At 45.8% G+C, this 21633-nt stretch overlaps 1 protein-coding gene across 1 annotated transcript in view; it reads left to right on the plus strand.

Moving 5' to 3' along the window:
- synj2 (synaptojanin 2) overlaps positions 1–21633 on the plus strand; it is a 142007-nt gene that overhangs the window by 109404 nt on the left and 10970 nt on the right. Inside the window, exons 18-24 of the mRNA XM_033025080.1 lie at positions 1186–1297; positions 9052–9270; positions 10143–10221; positions 12686–12854; positions 16881–17012; positions 17104–17226; positions 18230–18345. Coding sequence (XP_032880971.1) covers positions 1186–1297; positions 9052–9270; positions 10143–10221; positions 12686–12854; positions 16881–17012; positions 17104–17226; positions 18230–18345 — 950 coding nt within the window. The remainder of the gene's footprint in view (positions 1–1185; positions 1298–9051; positions 9271–10142; positions 10222–12685; positions 12855–16880; positions 17013–17103; positions 17227–18229; positions 18346–21633) is intronic.

The raw sequence follows: 21633 nt of genomic DNA on the forward strand, positions 1-21633 counted from the left end.
CAGAGAGCGGTGGGTGCCTAGAATGCACTGCCAAGGGTGGTGGTGGAGGCAGATATGAACACATGGATATACATAGAATGGAGGAATACGGATCATGTCTAGGCAAAGGAGACTAGTTCATCTTGGCATCATGTTCGGCACAAACATTATGGGATGAAGGGCCTGTTCTGTACTTGATGCCCTTGATGTTCAGAATCTCAGGCAACTTGTAATTCTTACTTGCGTGCTGAATGTTGCCTCAGCCAGAACTTCACAGGTGGGAAATTGATCCAACAAACTTAACCGCGTGAAATGAAGTATGTCATGGCAGTTTCTATACCTTCTCAAAGTCCAAAGTGCTTCCGTTCCATTGTTGAATCAGTTTTTTACTTAATGGAATGGCAGTTTCTACACCTTCTCAAAGGCCAACTTCGATAGCCATTACTTCTCGGGAATGTGGTGGAGACATGGTTTATGCACTGGCCGCATTCACAGAATGCAGGCAGTAAAAAACTAATCCTCCAGTCACTTGATTCATTACTTTATTGAAGTAGTACAAAACAAAGAAGTAATTCATAACTTTCCCCTCTTATTAACTGTTTCTTCTTCAGACAGTACGGTCGTGACTGTGTGGTCGTCACCGTGGTAAAAAACTGTTGTACTCACCATCCCTCGAGGTAAAACTAAAGGGCCTATCCCACTTACGCGACCTTTTCAGCGACTGCCGGCACCCACCGTAGGTCGCCGAAAATCTCAACATGTTGAAAATTCAGCAGCGACCAGAAAGACGCTATGACTCTTTGGGTGACTAGGAGACCTCTCATGACCATACAGGTGACCCTCTGGTGTCATGCTCCCTGGTAACACCCCGCGACATGTCACCAGGGGTCGCCTGTAGGGTCGTGAGAGGTCTCGTGAGAGGGTGCCAACAGTCGCCGAAAAGGTTGCGTAAGTGGGACAGGCCCTTAACTCCCAATCTATGAGTCTGCGCAAGTCTCTCCCGAAGTAGACACACCCCTCTATGTTTCAAATCCCACCTACAAGCGCACATATAGATAAGAACTAGAAATATCAGACATGACTATAATATACTGACTTAAGCTTCAATGGCTCCCACAAAGTATGTTATAAACAAATGCACTCGTGAATGGAGTAAATGATTCAATGTAAAGACCACTTAGAATGTTATGTATTTATGTATTTCAGATATAAATTTAAGAGGATTGGATAGTGAATCAGAAAGAATGTTCAGGAGCGTGGGGACTGGAGGTGACCTGCTTCATTATGGGAGGGCCGAACTGACTGCATCCGATCACAGGTGAGTGGCAGAAACTTGCTGTACACATTTCTTGGGAGACTCTACAGTCGGGACATTCGCCCTTGTTGCCTTGTCAAGGTCCAGTGGTCAAGGTCTTAGAGTAATGGTTTGCCGAATCAAATTGAAGATACAGAATAGTGAAAGGGCTTGGAAAGAGTGGATGTGGAGAGGATGTTTCCACTAGTGGGAGAGTCTCGGACTAGAGGTCACAGCCTCAGAATTAAAGGACGTTATTTTAGGCAGGAGATGAGGTGGATTTTCTTTAGTCAGAGGGTGGTGAATCTGTGGAATTCTTTGCCACAGAAGGCTGTGGAGGCCAAGTCAGTGGATATTTTTAAGGCAGAGATAGATTCTTGATTAGTACGAATGTCAGAGGTGATGGGGAGAAGGCAGGAGAATGGGGTTAGGAGGGAGAGATAGATCAGCCATGATTGAATGGCGGAGTAGACTTGATGGGCTGAGTGGCCTAATTCTACTCCTATCCCTTATGACCTTGTGACATGAGAGAGGATTCTTCAACCAAAGGATGGTGAAGCTTTGGCATTGCATGTACACTATGGCAGCTAAATGCATATTTGTGTATCAAGGGGTTTAAGATGTGTGGCATTATTTGTCGTGGTAACTCTTTTCAGCTAGGCCGCAGCTAACAATGGCCTGTTCCTTGTATCAAGTTACTTTTATTGCATATCTTTCATTCATTTGTTCAATATCACTCCATATCACCGTCATATCTCTCGTTTCCCTTTCCCCTGACTCTGGCTCAGAAGAAGGGTCTCGACCCGAAACATCACCCATTCCGTCTCTCCAGAGATGCTGCCTGTCCCGCTGAGTTACTCCAGCATTTTGTATCTATGAAACAGTTTATTCCTCTTTATGGCAGTGACATATTTCTATTAGAAATTTAAGTTGTGACGGAGATTTTCAGATTTATTTTAGTGGAAGTCACTTTTACTAAAATTAATATTTTTCCAAGTCTACTTTCTTCAGAAAACGATGGGAGGTTGATGTAAATTAATACATTAAAAAGTGATTTGTCGGTTTCTTCACTGTGTCCTATATAGAGTCATAGAAAGAGTCAAAGATAAAGCTGGAGAAACTCAGCGGGTCAGACAGCATCTCTGGAGAAAAGGAGCAGGTGACGTTCCTGCCTTCTCCCCATATCCCTTCACTCCGCTATCTTTAAGAGATCTATCTAATTTTCTCTTGAAGCCTCCAGAGAATTGGCCTCCACTGCCTGAGGCAGAGAATTCCACAGATTCACAACTCTCTGTGTGAAAAAGTTTATCCTCATCGCCGTTCTAAATGGCCTACCCCATATTCGTATTCTCGACCCGAACCGTCACCTATTCCTTTTTTCCAAAGATGCGGTCAGATCCGCTGAGTTACTCCAGCATTTTGTGTCTCCTTCTTCTTCTTTCGTGTGGCGTGCACAGCCTAAAGTTGTTGGACAACTTGTTCTATTGGATCTTCAGTTTGTGCACGTCAAGTTGATTGCATTAGTCGAAACAGGGCGGACCACGTGAAGGTTGCAATCTTCCACCCCCAGCATTTTGTGTCGATCTTCGGTTTAAACCAGCATCTGCCGTGCCTTCGATAGAGTCATGCCCTTATTAGGCCCTACAGTCCAGCTTGCCCAAACCAACCAAGGTGCCCGTCTACACAAATTCCACCAGCCCATCCAAATGCCTTTTACATGTTGAGAGAGGACCTGCCTTGGGTACTACTTCCAATGGCAGTTCGTTCCATATACCCACCAACCTCTGTGTGAATAAGCTGCCCGTTGGGTTCCAACTAAATATTTCCCCTCTCACCTTTATCCTATAGAACTTAAAAGATAGAACAGTACGGCACAATGCCTGTGCCAAACATGATGGCTAGCCGAACTGATCTCATCGGCCTGCACATGATCCAATCTCTCTTGTCCATGCACTTCCACATGCCTGTCTAAAAGCCTCTAAAATGCCACTTTCATATCTGCCTCCACCACCATCCCTGGCAATATGTTGCTGGCCCCCACCACGCTCTGTGTAAAAAAACTTGCCCTGTACATCCCCAATAAACTTCCCCCTCTCACCTTATAGCCATGCCCTCTAATGTTCTACAGTTTCACCCTGAGACAAAGGTTCTGACTGTCTACCCTATCTAGACTTCATAATTTTTATATACAATATATCCTCAGGTTTTTGATTCCCTTAAAGACTCTGGATAAAAGACTCATTACCCCAGCTATTCCCTTCACAGTCTCATGCACCTCTGTAAGATTACCCCTCATCCACCTGCACTTCAGGTCCAAGCCTGCTCACCTCGCCCTATAGCTCAGGCCTTAAAATCCTGGCAACATCCTCGTAAATATTCTCAGAACCCTTTTAACTTAACAACATCTTTCCAGTTTTGGTTTCCTAATTTGTGGAAACACGTCCTTGTGATTGAGGCAGTGCAACGGAGGTTCACGAGATTGATCATTGGGATGGCAGGATTGTCATATGAGGAAAGATTGAAAAGACTGGGCTTGTATTCATAGGAGTTTAGAAGGATGAGGGGGATCTTATAGAAACATTTAAAATTATAAAAGGACAGGACAAGCTATATGCAGGAAAAATGTTCCCAATGTTGGGCGAGTCCAGAAACAGGGGCCACATCTTAGAATAAAGGGGAGGTCATTTAAGACTGAAGTGAGAAAAAACGTTTTCACCCAGAGAGTTGAGAATTTGTGGAATTCCCTGCCACAGAGGGCAGTGGAGGCCAAGCCACTGGATGGATTGAAGAGAGTTAGATAGAGCTCTAGGGGCTAGTGGAATCAAGGGATATGGGGATAAGGCAGGCACGGGTTATTGATTGGGGACGATCAGCCATGATCACAATGAATGGCGGTGCTGGCTCGAAGGGCCGAATGGCCTCCTCCTGCACCTATTTTCTATGTTTCTTTGCCACAGGGTGACTAAAGATGAAAACAATACTTCAAATTTGGCCTCGCCAATGTCTTGTATAAGAGCAGTCAGGAGAATCACGGAGAGGCTGTATATGAGGTTTAATAAATTGGGTGGAATATTAAAGAAAACATGCCAGCGTTACGGATAATGTTGTGGAACCATTGTCCACCACAAGATGTCACTAGTCTGTCATTGATAACATTTCCATCGGGGACTGGACACACCACAAATACAGTTGTGGAAACTTTCTCTGTGTCCTTCCTTCGTGTAAGGCAAGGCACAGTGGCAGACTCCTCCACGGAAAAACTGGGCTGGAGTTTGAAACCCACACTGCAGTTATCACTCACTTGACCCCAACCTGATCATCGTTACAACCTGAAGAAGGGTCTCGACCCGAAACATCACCCATTCCTTCTCTCCAGAGATTGCCTCCTGTCCCGCTGAGTTACTCCAGCATTTTGAGTCTATCTTCGGTGCATTTCTAAACCTGCATCTGCAGTTCCTTCCTACACACATAATTCCATCTCGAATTGATTCTAGCTGAACTCCCTCTTCAAGTCGTCCTCCTCATAAGTCTCAGCTGAACTAAGAGGTTCCACAATGGCTTTTGTGAAAAAAGAGTACGACCTCTGTTCAATCATATGTGATGCCTTAAACTTTGTCTGCAATCAACCATTGTTGTGCTTGAGAAAAGTACCCCTTAACAGCCCTGTACAATTTCTTAAAATGCATGTTGCATTTTATTCTACCTTGAAAAGCATGTATAAGCTATGTACATCGCCTTATATTCTGTTCTGACATAATTATGTCAGTAGGGCGGCATGGTGGTGCAGCGGTAGAGCTGCTGCCTTACAGCACCAGAGACCCGGGTTCAATCCTGACTGCGGGGTTTGTCTTTACAGAGTTTGTACCTTTCCCCCGTGACCTTCATGGGTTTTCTCCGAGATCTTAGGATTCCTCCCACACTCCAAAGACGTACAGGTCTGTAGGTTAATTGGCTTGGTATAAATGGAAATTGTCCTTAGCGTGTGTAGAATAGTGTTGGTGTGCAGGGATCGCTGGTAGGTGCACATTCAGTCGGCTGAAGGGCCTGTTTCCGTAATGTATCTCTAAACTAAACTAAACTGACGAAGGGTCTCGACCTGAAACGTCACCTATTCCATCTCTCCAGATGCTGTCTGACCTGCTGTTACTCCAGCTTTTTGTGCCTATCATCAATAATTATGATCATTATCAAATTTATTGATTTCAATTGCTATTTATATTTGTATTGTGAAAAAAGTCAAGTGATGCTATTGATGCAGTCTCAAGGTGGTGCTGCAGCTCCACTACATGCAATCAGCACTGCCACAACTTTCAATAGTTCTACAAAGCCCTGCTGCTTATGATACCAGTCTGACATTAAGCGCCCCTGTCCCACTTAGGAAACCTAAACAGCAATCTCTGGTGACCTTGCCCGCCACCCAAGGTTTCCATGAGGTCACCGGAGGTTTTGGTCACTCTCCCTAATGGTCGAAAGTGGTTTCCGTGTGGTCGAGGCTTCATCTAGGTTGCTGCTATTTTTTCATCATAATTAAAACCGGCCTTGACTAAAAATAGGTTGCCGTTTTAAAAATCAATAATTTTTTTGTCACAGTTCTAGTCGAAGCCGGTTTTCTTCATAGTCGAGGAAGGTTTTCAACATATGCGTGGGAGGTGGTAGGAGGTTGCAGGTCACCTCGACCTTGATTTATTTTTGGGTGGCGGGCAAGATCACCAGAGGTTGTTATTTACGTCTCCTAAGTGGGACAGGGGCTTCATCAGTCTTGTATGAGGATGTTCCCTGGACAAGAGGGTCTGAGCTACGTCTAGGGAGAGGTTGAGCTGGCTGGGACTCTTTTTCCATGGAGCGCAGGAGGATGAGGGGTGATCTTGTAGAGGTGTATAAAATCATGAGAGGAATAGATCGGTTAAACCCACAGAGTCTCTTGCCCAGAGTTAGGGAATCGAGGACCAGAGGATGCAGGTTTAAGGTGAAGGGGAAAACATTTAATAGGAATCTGAAGGGTACCCTTTTCACACAAAGAGTGGTGGGTGTATGGAACAAGGCTGGGACTATCCCAACAATTAAGAAACAGTTAAGCAGGTACATGGAAAGGACAAGTTTGGAAGGATATGGATCAAAAGCAGGCAGATGGGACTGGTGTAGCTGGGACATGTTGGCAGGTGTAGGAAAGTTGGGCCAAAGGGCCTGTTTCCACGCTGTATCACTCTGTGACTCTATAATATTTTGATTTGCAGCTTATTTTAGTCAAATCCTCCATTCAAACTGTTAAATCTGTAAATTGATTGAAGTATATGGCAGTCAATGGGATATAGTGGGTTGGAATTCTTTGAGGAAGTAAATAGCAGGATAGACAAAGGGGTGTCGGTGGACGGTGTTTACTTGGATTTTCAGAAGGCTTTTGAAGAGGTGCCGCAAGTGGGGCTGCAAATGATTTTGTCCACGTCAATTGCTAGAGAAGATACAGAGTTCTGTCAGTTTCCTCTTGATAACTGTAAATTTCACCAAGAGCCCCAACACCATCTCTTCCTTGACCGCAAACTGCCGTTGCATATTAGTAACAAAGTATGGTGATGGAGCAACTCAGTGGGTCGGGCAGCATCTGTGAAAGATATGGATGGGCAGCGTTTCAGCTCTGCGACCTTCTTCAGACTGAAGAAGCTCGAAGAAGGATCCTGACCCGAAACCTTGAAACCGATGTCCTCCAGAGATGCTGCCAGACCTCAGAGTTACTCCAGCACTTTGTGGGCTTTTTGCACGTTAGTGCTCTCCACACTGATCTCACTGTCCTCAGTCTGAAGAAGGGTCTCGACCGGAAATTTGGCTTAGTCTGAAGAAGGGTCTCGACTCAAAATGTAGCTCAGTCAGAAAAGGGTCTTGATCCGAAATGTCACCTTTCTCTTTTCTCTGGAAATGCTGTCTGACTACTCTGTGTTTATGTGTCTATCTTCAGTTTAAACCAGCATCTGCAGGTCCATCCTACACTCACTGTCCTCTATGTCCTTCTCCTTGATCAATGCAGATGCAAAGTACTGGCTTAGTGCCTCACCTTAATCCCCTGACACCAAGCACATATTTCCTACTTTATCTGTGGAATTCTCTGCCTCAGAGGGCGGTGGAGGCAGGTTCTCTGGATGCTTTCAAGAGAGAGCTAGATAGGGTTCTTAAAAATAGCGGAGTCAGGGGATATGGGGAGAAGGCAGTTACGGGGTACTGATTGGAGATGATCAGCCATGATCACATTGAATGGCGGTGCTGTCTCAAAGGGCTGAATGGCCTACTCCTGCACCTATTGTCTATTGTCTATTATCTGCAGGGGTCATTGCAGTGAATTTCTTTTTAACCATTAATGAATTGAATCAGAAGGTTGTGCAAGTGTTGGTGAATAGAGGTGTGGCTTCTATAATGTCCATGGGCAAAAATGTCCACTTCTGACCTTTTGGTACAACAAAGGTCACTGATAAATCAGAAGACGAAGAGCTTGTCCCAAGGAATTACTGCAGTAATACTCTGCGAATGGAATGATTGAGTTCCTGCAATCTTAGCCTTCATTTGTGTGAGGTGTGACTTCACCCATTGGAGAATCTTCCCCTTGAAACCTCTTGATTTCAGTGGTTCATTGATACCACACTTTGCCAAATACTTGTAGAGGATGGAAGGGCAGATGCCGGTTTACACCGAAGATAGATACAAAGTGCTGGAGGAAAATTCTGTTCTGCTGAGTTACTCCAGCGATTTGAGTCTATCTTCTGTTTCAAATACTTTGTTGATTTCAAGGAAAGTCATCCTGAACGCATCTCTGGAATTCTGGAATTACAGCGCGGAAACAGGCCTATCAGATCACCAAGTCTACACCGACCAGTGATCCCCGCACTCTAACACTATCCTACAATAGGGACAATTTACATTTATATTAACCTACAAACCTGTGCGTCAACCATTCTTTCTCTCTGGAGATACTGTCTCACCCGCGCTACATACAGTGGTACATAGATCAACAATACATACATAAATACATACATACTGCCCTCCCTCAGAGGACCTCAAGAAAGGCTTGAGAGTAGAAATAAGTTTTAAGTCTAGACTTAAGAGAGTCGATGGAGGGGGCAGTTCTGATGGGAAGGGGGATGCTGTTCCATAGTCTCGGAGCTGCAACCGCAAAAGCGCGGCCGCCCTTGAGCTTATGCCTAGACCGCGGGATGTTCAGTAGCCCCAAGTCGGCTGATCTGAGAGACTTGGAGGTGGTGTGGTGGGTAAGCAGATTTTTGATGTAGGTGGGGGCAAGCCCGTTAAGGGCTTTGTAAACATAACGGAGGAGCTTGAAATTGATTCGGAACCACACTGGGTGCCAGTGGAGAGAATCGGGGTGATGTGGTCTCTTTTTCGGGTGCCCGTCAGGAGTCTCGCTGCGGCGTTTTGGACCAATTGTAGGCGGGACGGGGATGATTGGCTGATGTCAGTGTAAAGGGAGTTGCAGTAATCGAGGCCGGAGGAGATAAATGAGTGGATGATCTTTTAGAGGTCGTCAACTTGGAGGAATTGTTTTATTTTAGCTATCGTCCGAAGCTGGAAGAAGCTAGCTTTTACCACGGCATTGACCTGTTTGTGAAGAGGTGATGCATGGAGTTATTCTTGTACAAAAAGATGCACATAATATTTTGAACAATACTTGTACACCAGGCAGATTTCGGAGGTTTACTGCAATGTTGATATACCCATGTTGCTTTTAATATTGTTTCTTTTTGCACATTTTTAAAACCCTCTTCACGTTTCAAACATAGGCCTGTGTTAGGTGTCTTTGAGGTGAAAATTCAGGAGGTGGATATTCTTGCACGTGAACAAATATTCCAAGAAATTACATCTTCACAGGGTCCGTCAGACGCAACCGTAGTGGTGTCTGTAAAGGCACCAACCAGTGACTCAAGGGACGAATTTCCAGATGACCTAAGCAGTGAAATCATTTGTTGCTTTCAGAATTATGGCATTATTTTATTGGTCAGGTAAGTGTTCGCCATCAGTTATAACTGTGCATGAAAATAATATTTATGACCTTATTCCCTCACTGGCATCCATTAAAATAGAGCTACTGGGGCAAAACTGAAAATCATTGATTGCAAAGTTATTGCAAATAGAAAATGCCGTCTCTCTCACTGAAATGTAAGCAATGTCTATAATGTTGAATCATCCAGATCATTTTGGGAGTACTGCATTGTAAAGCCTTGTTAATAAATTACCCTGGAGCAAGTTTAGTTTAGAGGTACAGAGCGGAAGCAGGCCCTTCGGCCCACTGAGCCCGCACCGACTAGTGATCCCCGCATATTACCCACAAACACACACCAGGGACAATTTGACATTTACACCAAGCCAATCAACCTACAGACCTGTACACCTTTGGAGTGTGGGAGGAAACCGAAGATCTCGGAGAAAACCCACGCAGGTCACGGGGAGAACGTACAAACAAGCACCCGTAGTCAGAATTGAACCAGGGTCAAAGGGCCATTGGGTTGCCACCTATTGCTGCTGGGCCCTATCAGAGGGAGGGGGAAACGAGTGCCATTTGGCATGGGCCTCATGCCTGTCTGCTTCAAACGGATCTTGATTTGGGGGCCTCTCAAATTAAGGAGCCTCTGCTTGATCTTGGTTTGGGTGCCTCTAAAATTGTAATGGCCTGGGGCTCAGTTCATCAATGAGAGAGCCTGATTGCTGCTACATGTTATGGCTTCTGCTTGCACTTAGTGTGTCAGGCTTAATCCAAACCTAGCTCAGGGTAATTGAAATAAATTGCTGCATTAGATTAATGTTAGCCTCTTTTCTGACTTTGCCATTGCATAAGACGGGGAGGTTTTTAACCGTGTCATGTTATTTGCACCAGGTTTGATCGTGGACAAATGCTGGTGACTTTTCAGGACAGTCGCACGGCTTTGAAAGTGTTGGAGCTGGATGGAAAACAGGTAAAACATAGCCTTGTAGCGAGGTTCCCATTCTGGTGACTTACAGTGATGGAGCATGTACATATGTTGTATCATAGAAACATAGAAAATAGGTGCAGGAGGAGGCCATTCGGCCCTTTGAGCCAGCACCGCCATTCATTGTGATCATGGCTGATCGTCCCCTATCAATAACCTGTGCCTGCCTTCTCCCCATATCCTTTGATTCCACAAGCCCCTAGAGCTCTATCTAACTCTCTCTTAAATCCATCCAGTGATTTGGCCTCCACTGCCCTCTGTGGCAGGGAATTCCACAAATTCACAACTCTCTGGTTGAAATTTTTTTTTCTCACCTCAGTCTTAAATGGCCTCCCCTTTATTCCAAGACTGTGGCCCCTGGTTCTGGACTCGCCCAACTGGGAACATTTTTCCTGCATCTAGCTTGTCCAGTCCTTTTTATGATTTTATATGTTTCTATAAGATACCCCCTCATCCTTCTAAACTCCAGTGAATACAAGCCCAGTCTTTTCAATCTTTCCTCATATGACAGTCCCGCCATCCCAGGGATCAATCTCGTGAACCTACGCTGCACTGCCTCAATCACAAGGATGTCCTTCCTCAAATTAGGGAATGTCTGAGTCTGTGTGAGCACAGAGTTAATGTAAGAGTGTCTGATGGAATGTGTGGGAAGGACCTGCAGATGCTAGTTTAAACCGAGAGACACAAAAAACTGGGGTAACTCAGCGGGTCAGACAGCATCCCCGGAGAAAAGGAATTGGTGACGTTTTGGGTCGAGACCATTCTTCAGACCGAGAGTCAGCGGAAAGGGAAAGGAGAGATATAGACGGATGTAGAGAGATGGAGAACAAATGAATGAAAGATATGCAGAAAAATAACGATGATAAAGTAAATGCTCCGTGTTGGCTGTGGGCGAGGTGAAAACAATACTATAGCCTCTTTAACCTTTTTATTCCTAATGGGCCTGTCTCACAGGCGACTGCAGGAGACTATGCGATCGCCACATGGTCGCCACATGTTCACGGGTGGTTGCTGGGGAGTCCCTTCGTGGTCGTGAGGAGTTCCCACATTATGGTCGCCACGAATATTTCAACGTGGAGAGTATTGGAGAATAGCGAGACTGGCACACAAACCATGCACGTTTTAACGGGCAGAAGGATTTTTGGCCCATCTTATTTGCCCCAAAGCATAAACAGGGAAAATCGAATCTTGAACACCATCACACCTCGATAGGCCCGCGATGGGATTGAATTGAGAGGGAGTGGCAGGGTATCAGAAGAGGCAGATTGAGATATGTGGAGGGATGAGGGTGTTCTTCTCTGAGCAACGAGGATTGATTACACACCTTTAAAATTACGAGGCTGTATAGGTTATAGATCTTGGAACAGCTTCCCCTAAGAGGAAAAGTGAATTACGAGAGGCTGGATGTGTCAACTGATCTGTCCAAGTGACCTCCTGTTATCTGGTTGTCAGGGCTGCTGCAGAATGAGCAGAGGGCTGGACATTCAGAGGGGGAGAGGTTAGAGTGGGCAAGGGGAGACGGTTGATGCCACGCCGGCAATTAGAAATAAAAAGGTCCAAAGAGGGTAGAAGGCCTCCCGGGTGGGGGGGGGGGGGGGTCTAAGAGGAGGGGGACCAGTGGAGACGGGAGAAGTGGTCATCACAGGGTGGTGAGAACTCCTTCCCATGGAGAAAGGCCCGGAGGCGAAGGCGATGGAAGGAAAGCACTAGGTCGTGGCGGACATGGAACCCATTAAGGTGGGGACGGAGGGGAACTCAACTCGAAACGTCACCTGATCCTTTACTCCAGAGATGCTGTCTGACCCGCTGAGTTACTCCAGCTTTTTGTTGCTATCTTCGGTTTTAACCAGCATCTGCAGTTCCTTCCTACACACCTCCTGTTCTCTGCTTGACACTGTTGTGTGTAGAGAAGGATGAATTCCAGACTTTTTTTTCTCTAATAATTGAATTCAAATCCAAGAAATGGTTTGCTAATTGGAAGCAGAGTTCTATGTTGTGGTCTTGAGTGGGTGATATTAAGTAGTTGTCATGCTGAGCAATGCTACTGGTAACCTAAAAGTGCCTAGGGGTGACTTGGAGTTTAGTTGAGTTGAGAGATACAGCGCGGAAACGGGCCCTTTGGCCCACCGGGTCTGCGCCGACCAGCAATCCCCGCACATTAACGCTATCCTACACCCACTAGGGACAATTTTTACATTTATACCAAGCCAATTAACTTACAAACCTGTACGTCTTTGGAGTGTGGGAGGAAACGGAAGATCTCGGAGAAAACCCACGCAGGTCACGGGGAGAACGTACAAACTCCGTACAGACGGCAGCCGTAGTCGGGATCGAACCCGGGTCTCCGGCGCTGCATTCGCTGCAAGGCAGCTACTCTACCGCTGCGCCACCATGACTGCCAGAGCTGTTCCAGCAATCGGAAAAATAAATGTGTTTTAATATCTTACAGGTTAATGGCAGAGTGGTGAGTGTAAGACCTCGGACCAGGAACTGGTTGAACGAACTTCATGATGAAATTAACATAAACAGGAACAGTATTGCCCCAATGTCTCCAACAGCAAATTCTTGCCTGCTTGAAGAAAGTTTTGATTTCAGCAGCCTGGATTATGACACTGAAGGTAGTTTAGCCGTGATAACGGCATTCTGTAAAAACGCTAACTAAAATGCAAATGTTTGTTGGTGCAAGAAGTGGTGTTGTCCAAAGATCCTATAGCGAGCAAGATAGATCACTTGACGAAAAAGATGTAGTACGGTCATGGGCAGATTCATGGGTAATTTTAGGCCCCATTTCCATAACCGGCGTCCGTCTCCGCACCAAAGATCCCATAGCAGAGCAAAGATACTAGTGTGGAGACGGAAGCCGGTCACGGAAACATCATCGTAAAAATAAAAGTTATTTGGTAAAAATCTTCAGAATTTGGCCCGGCACCCCATCGAACTCATGAACCGATGATCGGCCATGAGAAGGAGGGGTGGTGTCGGCAGTAAGCGAAGGTCGGACAGCTGGCTGGGCTGCCGACCGATGGGGCCACGGGCGAGGCGCTGCTGCTGCACTCCATGGGCTGCACGACGTCGTGAGGCGGGGCCGGACGCAGCGCTCTGACCCGACAGTCCCCTCGACCCAAGTAGTAGCAGTCAAATAGGGGACAAGGGCGGTCCCGTAAAGGACAAACCAATTTAGCCCAATATACGGGGTGTCCCGGCTAATACAGGACAGTCGGCAACCATTAGGAAGGAACTGCAGATGCTGGTTTACACCGAGGTTAGACACAAAATGCTGGAGTAACTCAGCGGGACAGGCAGCATCTCTGGAGAGAAGGAATGGGTGACGTTTCGGGTCGAGACCCTTCTTCAGGATGAGAGTCAGGGGAGAGGGAATCTAGAGATATGGAAAGGTAAGGTATGAAAGTAACAGATCAAAGCAGGCGATGATAAGGTAATGAAAATTGGTTCATTATTAGCTGAGGGGAAGGTGACAAGGAGGCATAAATCAGGAAAATTAATCAGAAGGACAGTGAAAATAGTCATAGGGAGGGGGAGGGACAGAGAGAGAGAGGGAAAGCAAGGGTTATTTGAAGTTAGAGACATCAATATTCATACCACTGGGGTGTAAGCTGCCCAAGCAAAATATGAGGTGCTGTTCCTCCAATTTGCGTTGGGCCTCACTCTGACAATGGAGGAGGCCCAGAACAGAAAGGTCAGTGTGGAAACATAGAACATGGAAAAATAGGTGCAGGAGTAGGCCATTTGGCCCTTTGAGCCAGCACCACCATTCAATATGATCATGGATGATCATCTAAAATCAGTACCCCGTTCCTGCCTTCTCCCCATGTCCCTTGATCCCTTTAGCCCTAAGAGCTAGATCTAAATCTCTATTAAAAACATCCAGTGAATTGATCTCCACTGCCTTCTGTGGCAGAGAATTCCACAGATTTGCACATCTCTGGGTGAAGAAGTTTTTCCTCATCTGTCCTAAATGGCCTACCGCTTATTCTTAAACTGTGACCCCTGGTTCTGGACTCCCCCAACATGGGGAACATTTTTCCTACATCTAGCCTGTCCAATCCTTTAAGAATGTTATATGTTTATTATATGTGGGATTGGGAGGGGGAGTTAAAGTGGGTGTGAAGCATCCACCTTGTGTACACAGTGATTCACCATCAGCAGCTGTGGTTTGGTAGTGGGTGCAGCCCCTACCTGTTCGACAAGCATTGACGTATGGATCACAACAACATTACCTATTAGAGCCATTGTTGTGATATCACTGAATCTGTTTCAAGTTGAGAGGGGTTTTTCTTTGTTTAGTTAGTTTAGAGATACAGAAACAGGCCCTTCGGCCCACCTAGTCTGCACCGACCAGCGATCCTCGCACATAAACACTACCCAACACACACTAGGGACAATGTTACACTTATACCTAGCCAATTAACCCAGTCACGGTGGCGCAGCGGTCGAGTTGCAGCCTTACAGCGCTTGCAGCGCTGGTTCGGTCCCGACTATGGGTGCTGTCTGTACGGAGTTTGTACGTTCGCCCCGTGACCTGTGTGGGTTTTCACCGAGACCTTCAGTTTCCTCCCACACCCCAAAGACGTACAGGTTTGTAGGTTAATTGGCTTGGTAAATGTAAAAAAAAATTGTTCCTAGTGGGTGTAGGATAGTGGTAATGTGCGGGGATCGCTGGTCGGCGCGGACCCGCTGGGCCGATGAGTCTGTTTCCGTGCTGTATCTCTAAACTAAACAATAAACTACAAACCTGTACGACTTTGGAGTGTGGGAGAAAATCTGTTGTTCCCTATTGTTCCCTATTGATTTTCTATGGACATAACAAAAAAACTGTGATCGTGGACAGTCAAAAGCCCATAACTTTCTTAAAAATTAAGAGAACTGAATGACATTTTCAGTTATCATAGATTGAAGCATTCTGAAACAAATATAAAATAATCTTACTTGGATGACCTGAAATTAAAGCATATAATTAGTTAGTTACCCAATTGTAGCTAATTTCAAACTTCAATTACTAGATCTAAACATCTATCCATTTCTTAATAAATGATTAACATTTTTAAATAGCCTAAGTGTCCAAATAATATTCACAAATAATTCACAATAAAACATGATTTTTAAATCTCATTTACATTAATTTATAGGCCAAATGGAAGGAATTTAGTGTTCAATTGCTGTAAATTAATGGCATTTAAATCAGCTTTCTAGTGGGATCCTGTGAACGCGCTGGTTTAGAACGTTGCGGTAGATTTGTGCCCTCAAATGCCCAGAAAAATACTGCGGGATTTAATGGGCCCCAAATTAGCTACTCGCAACATTAAACTTTGTATAAAGGGATCTTAAGAAGCCCTTTTTAATGTAAAAATAAACAGGCTACCTTCCGTTTTCCCCTGTATGAGATCCGACCCGTTGTCGGCGGTCGCGGGTTTAGAGGTTAATTTTTAACCTACTATAACAAGTAAATAAAACCCTTAAAACTAAAAATAGCTCCACCTATGGAATCTTCCAGCGATTTTTCATTAATAATTAACTAGGCTGAAAAACCTCGATTTGAACAGCCGGGGGAAAATCGCGTTTTAAACCCGCCCCCCTCTAAACGGCGCCAAAATCGCGCACACGGGCTGGGACAGATTTTCAGCGATCTTCAGGTAGGCTTTGCAACATACCTATTCTGTGGCAAAGAATTCCACAGATTCACCACCCTCTGACTGAAGACATTCCTCCTCATCTCCTTCCTAAAGGAACGTCCGTTAATTTTGAAGCAATGAAACAGAGTCCTAGACTCTCTCACTAGTGGAAACATCAGAGTGAAATAATTACTGTTGAACTGTATCCATTGATGTGTTTGAAGATCTCGGGGAAAACCCACGTGGTCACGGGGAGAACGTACAAACTCCATAAAGACAGCGCCCGTAGTCGGGATTGAATCCGGGTCTCTGGTGCTGCAAGCGCTATAAGGCAGTAACACTACCGCTGCGCCACCGTGACCGCCCTGATGCTGACTATGTTTGTCTTTCAACAGTTTCTGTGTGTTCTCCTGAGTGCCTCCAGATTTTTGTGGCTTGATTTTAGCTGGGATTAGTTAAGTTGGGGCTGGTACAGCATGTCAGAGGAGTGAAGTCAGCTCAACTTTCAACTCTCTGAAGTAAATTGAAAAGAAAGTTAAGCATCTTAATTCATTTTAATCCCATGACCTTCCTTTAAGAGATGCAGGAAAAATGTTCCCAATGTTGGGCTAGTCCAGAACCAAGGGCCACAGACTTAGAAAAAAGGGGAAGCCATTTAAGACAGAGGTGAGAAAAAACGTTTTCACCCAGAGAGTTGTGAATTTGTGGAATTCCCTGCCACGGAGGGCGGTGGAGGCCAAATCACAGGATGGATTTAAGAGAGTTACATAGAGCTCTAGGGGCTAATGGAATCAAGGGATATGGGGAGAAGGGTTATTGATTGGGGACGATCAGCCATGATCACAATGAATGGCGGTGCTGGCTCAAAGGGCCGAATGGCCTCCTCCTGCACCTATTTTCTATGATTCTAAATGTTACGGTTATATTGTGTCTGTTGAAATAGATCACTATTGTTGAAAGAACCACTGTGCTATGTTGAAACACACCAAAGATAAGTCCTATTCTGTTCCGCAGGAGATATAGATGAAGATTTGGATGAAACTGTTCCTCAGCACTTGGTGACAGGACACCATAAAACTGCACCAGAAGTGGTTCCAGAATCTGTTGATGTTTTGTCCAACAGACCTCCTCACCCAACAATGGCTGGTATGTAACGACTTTAAGATGATCAATGTGACTCCCTTGGTCGTTTTCCTCGCAGAAAGCTGACTAGCTTTGTTATTTTGTGGCATCCTAGATGACGTGGAAAGCATCAGAAAGAACCAGGAGTCGGTCCCAGGTAAATTCCGTCCACGAACAGCGAGCAGATCGATGTCAGTGCCTGACCGACCTCAGCCTCCTCAGCGGCCACCTCCTCCAAGTAAGACACAAAATGTTGGAGTAACTCAGCCGGTCGGGCAGCATCTCTGGAGAGAAGGAATGGATGACGTTTTGGGTCGGGGCCCTTCTTCCGACTGAGAGTCAGGGGAGAGGGAGATACTGATATGAGGAAGTGTAAGGCATCAAAGGGGATGCGGTTCAAGGAAAATGTTGAATAGATCATTGTTAGCTAGGGGAAGGTGACAACGAAGCAAACAGAGATAAAATTTAATCAGGGGGATAGTCAGACTGGTCGGAGAACTAGGGAGGGGGAGGGATGGAGAGAGAGAGGGAAAGCAAGGGTTACTTGTAGTTAGAGAAGTCAATGGTCATACTGCTGGGGTGTAAGCTACCCATGCAAAATATGAGGTGCTGTTCCTCCAATTTGTGTTGGGCCTCACTCTGACAATGGAGGAGGCCCAGGACAGAGAGGTCAGTGTGGGAATGGGAGGGGAAGTTAAAGGTTTTAGCAACCGGGAGATCAGGTAGGTTTAGGTGGACTGAGCGGAGGTGTTCAGCGCAATGAGCCTGTGCTTGGTCTCGCCGATATATTGGAGTAAGAGCTATCTCAGTGTAGAAACGAAGAACTGCAGATGCTCCTTTATGCCAAAGACAGACGCAAAGTGATGCAGTAACTCAGCGGGTCAGGCAACATCTCTGGAGAAGAGGATGGGTGACATTTCGGGTCAGGACCTGTTTCTCCAGAGATGCTGCCTGACCACTGCATCACTCCAGCACTTGAAGTCCACCTAAGAGCAATCTCAGTCAAGGAAAGAGCGTTCACATCGCGGCCCTGCTTCCACCAATCTTTCCACCACCACACACAAGAAGCACAAGGCGCCATTGTATGCAGATGCCGAGAAGTGTGTTCAGCTCTGGCTGATCAATTTCTAATCTTGTGATGTGGACTCGATAAGAAGAAGCCCTAAACCAACCACTAATGTCCATGTAACCCACTAATTGTCTTATGTTGACCTTATGTTAATTCTCTCCTTATTTTCCAGCTATGCAAAAAATGAAGAAATCTGCGTCTGATATTTTGCTACATCCTGAGGAAGGTGGATTTCAGGCCTGTACCTTCAGTGCAGCGCTGAATCTCCCAACGGCAGTGCAGCTGTCTGTAAGTAATCCAAATCAGTGAACCATCTCTGGGAGGTTATTTGACCCATGGAGCATATGAGGCTTCTGTGGAGGGATTGGTTAGTTCACTCATAATCCTGCTCTTGCAGTACATAAGATATGCTTTCAGTTTTCCAGTGGGGGAGGGATAGAGAGAGAGGGAAAGCAAGGATTACTTGAAGTTTGAGAAATCAAATTCATACTGCTGGATTGTAAGTTGCCCAAGCAAAAAAATGAGATTTAGTTTCGAGATACAGCGCGGAAACAGGCCCTTCGGCCAACCGGGTCCGCGCCGACCAGCGATCCCCGCATATTAATCCTGTCCTACACAAACGAGGGACAAATTTTCTTTACATTTAGCAAGCCAGTTAACCTACAAAGCTGTACGTCTTTGGAGTGTGGGAGGAAACCGAAGATCTCGGAGTAAACCCATGCAGGTCACGGGGGGATCGTACAAACTCCGTACAGACAGCACCCGTAGTCGGGATCGAACCCGGGTCTCCGGCGCTGCATTTGCTGTAAGGCCACAACTCTACCGCTGCGCCTCCATGATGCTGTCCCTCAATTTGCGTTTGGCCTCTCTGATCGTAGAGGAGGCCCAGGACAGAAAAGTCAGGATGGGAATGGGTGATCAGTGATCACTTTAGCAACCGGGAGATCACTTAGGCCTAGGCGGACTGAACAATGTTCAGCGAAGCGATCGGCCAGTCTACACATAGTCTCGCCGATATATAGAAGTCCACACCTGGAACAGCGGATACAGTAGAGGAGGTGCAAGTGAACCTCTGCCTCACCTGAATGGCCTGTCGGGGTCCTTGGACGGAGTCGAGGGAGGAGGTATAAAAATAGCGGTGTTGTGAAAAGCTGAGAAAGAAAATTCCAAGGAAGTGACTTGGACCTGAAATGTAGACTCTATTTTCCTTTGTGCAGATTTGGCTTGAGTTGCTGAATATTTCCAGTATATTTGATAACTTGCGATGCCAAACCTCTGTCAGCCTTCATGAAAAATGATCAAGTTGAGATGTTAGTTCCGTTTCATTTTGTATGAATGGCATGATTTCATTATTCTCAGTCGTTTGTTATTCCAGCGTTCAAAGCGGTGCAGTTTATATTTTGTGATTCATTTTCCTTGTTTGAATATCCAATTTAGTTAGATTGACTTTGTTTAATTACTGAAGAAGGAAATATTTGCACCTGCAGTTATTTCCTCTCGGCAAAATCCCTCAGAACTGTGAACACCTCCGTCTCTCCTTAAATTTCCATAGTCGCTCCAATTATAGGTGGACAGCTAAATAGTAGTGTAATAAATACAGGGTCTAGGTAGAAGAATTCCTGTTGCCAGGACTAGAGGGTCTGAGCTATAGGGAGTGGTTGAGCAGGCTGGGACTATTCCTTGGAGCACAGGAGGATGAGGGGTGATCTTATAGAGGTGTACAAAATCATTAGGAATAGATCGGGTAGATGCACAGAGTCTCTTGCCCAGAGTAAGGGAATCGAGGACCAGAGGACATAGGTTCAAGATGAAGGGGGAAAGATTTAATAGGAATCTGAGGGGTAACTTTTTCACACAAAAGGTGGTGGGTGTATGGAACAAGCTGCCAGAGGACGTAGATGAGGCAGGGACTATCCCAACGTTTAAGAAACAGACAGGTACATGGATAGGGCAAGTTTGGATGGATATGAACCAAACGCAGGCAAGTGGGACTAGTGTAGTTGGGACATGTTGGCAAGTTGGGCCGAAGGACCCGTTTCCATGCTGTATCATGCGAAGAATGACATTTCCAGATTTTGTGACATTAATTGCAGGCATTAATGCAGTGTATGAAAACAAAGTCAGGCCCTTCGAAGATGCTTGACCATAAATCCTATGGCTGACATACTTCAGTCCCTGGTTGGAGTGGAGGGGCTGAGGTGGACTGTATGGTGCACTAATGGAGAGGTGGGCACAGCCAAGCCACCTCCATTCTCGAAGGGCCAGTTGCACACCCCTACCGGTGGAGGGAATTATGATGAGCTAATGTTCACTCATAATAACTTGATGAGTTTGAAAGTCTACATTAAGTGAATGTGGGTGCTTTTAAAAAAAGTTCAAAATCCTAATCTCTTGTATTTAAACAGCTGACAGAATTTGAGGGCAGCATGGTGATGCAGCTGTAGAGATGTTGCCTTACAGCACCAGAGAACAAGGTTCAATCCTGACTACGGGAACTCCCTGTGCGGAGTTTGTACGCTCTCCCCGTGACCGCCTGGGTTTTCTCCGGGTGCTCCAGTTTCAACCCACATTCCAAAGACGTACAGATTTGTAATTGTCTTGGTAAAATTGTAAATAGTCCCCAGTGTGTAGGATAGTGCTAGTGCACAGGGTGATCGCTGGTCGGCACAGACTTGTGGGCCGAAGGGCCTGTTTCCACGCTGTACTGCTAAATTCTATCCAGCCGAGCCACCGTCAGTGGTCTTGACATGAACCCTCTCAGGCCTTGATGTGATTGTTCTTGTATTAACTTGTTCAGATTAGTGATCACGTCTTCTTGACGGCACTAAATCAGCTATCCATTTTTTTTTGTGCGCTCAATGAGAAATGTCAGGAGTCAGTGGGCAGCACAGTGGCGCAGCGGTAGAGTTGCTGCCTTACACTGCTAACAGCACCAGAGACGCGGGTTCGATCCCGACTACAGGAGCTGCCTGTACGGAGTTTGTACGTTCTCCCCGTGACCGTGTGGGTTTTCTCAGAGATCTTCGGTTTCCTCCCACTCCAAAGACATAGAAAATAGGTGTAGGAGTAGGCTGTTCAATATGATCATGGCTGATCATCCAAAATCAGTACCCCGTTCCTTCTTTTTCCCCATGTCCCTTGATTCCTTTAGCCCCAAGAGCTAAATCTAACTCTATCTTGAAAACATATGTTTCTATACGAGAACCTCTCATCCTACTAAATTCCAGTGAATACAAGCCCAGTCGACCCATTCTTTCATCATATGACAGTCCTGCCATCCCGGAAATTATCCTGGTGAACCTACACTGCACTTCCTCAATAGCAATAATGTCCTCCCACAAATTCGGAGACCAGAATTGCACACAATACTCCAGGTGCGGTCTCACCAGGGCCCTGTACAACTGCAGTAGGACCTCCTTGCTCCTAAACTCAAATTCTTTCGCAATGAAGGCCTACATGCCATTGGCCTTCTTCACTACCTGCTATAGCTGCTTGCTTACTTTCAGTGACTGATGTCCAAGCACACCCATGTCTCGTTGCACCTCCCCTTCTCCTAATCTGACATAATTCAGATAA

Source organism: Amblyraja radiata, chromosome 8 (assembly GCF_010909765.2).
Source record: "Amblyraja radiata isolate CabotCenter1 chromosome 8, sAmbRad1.1.pri, whole genome shotgun sequence".
NCBI classification, from domain to species: domain Eukaryota; kingdom Metazoa; phylum Chordata; class Chondrichthyes; order Rajiformes; family Rajidae; genus Amblyraja; species Amblyraja radiata.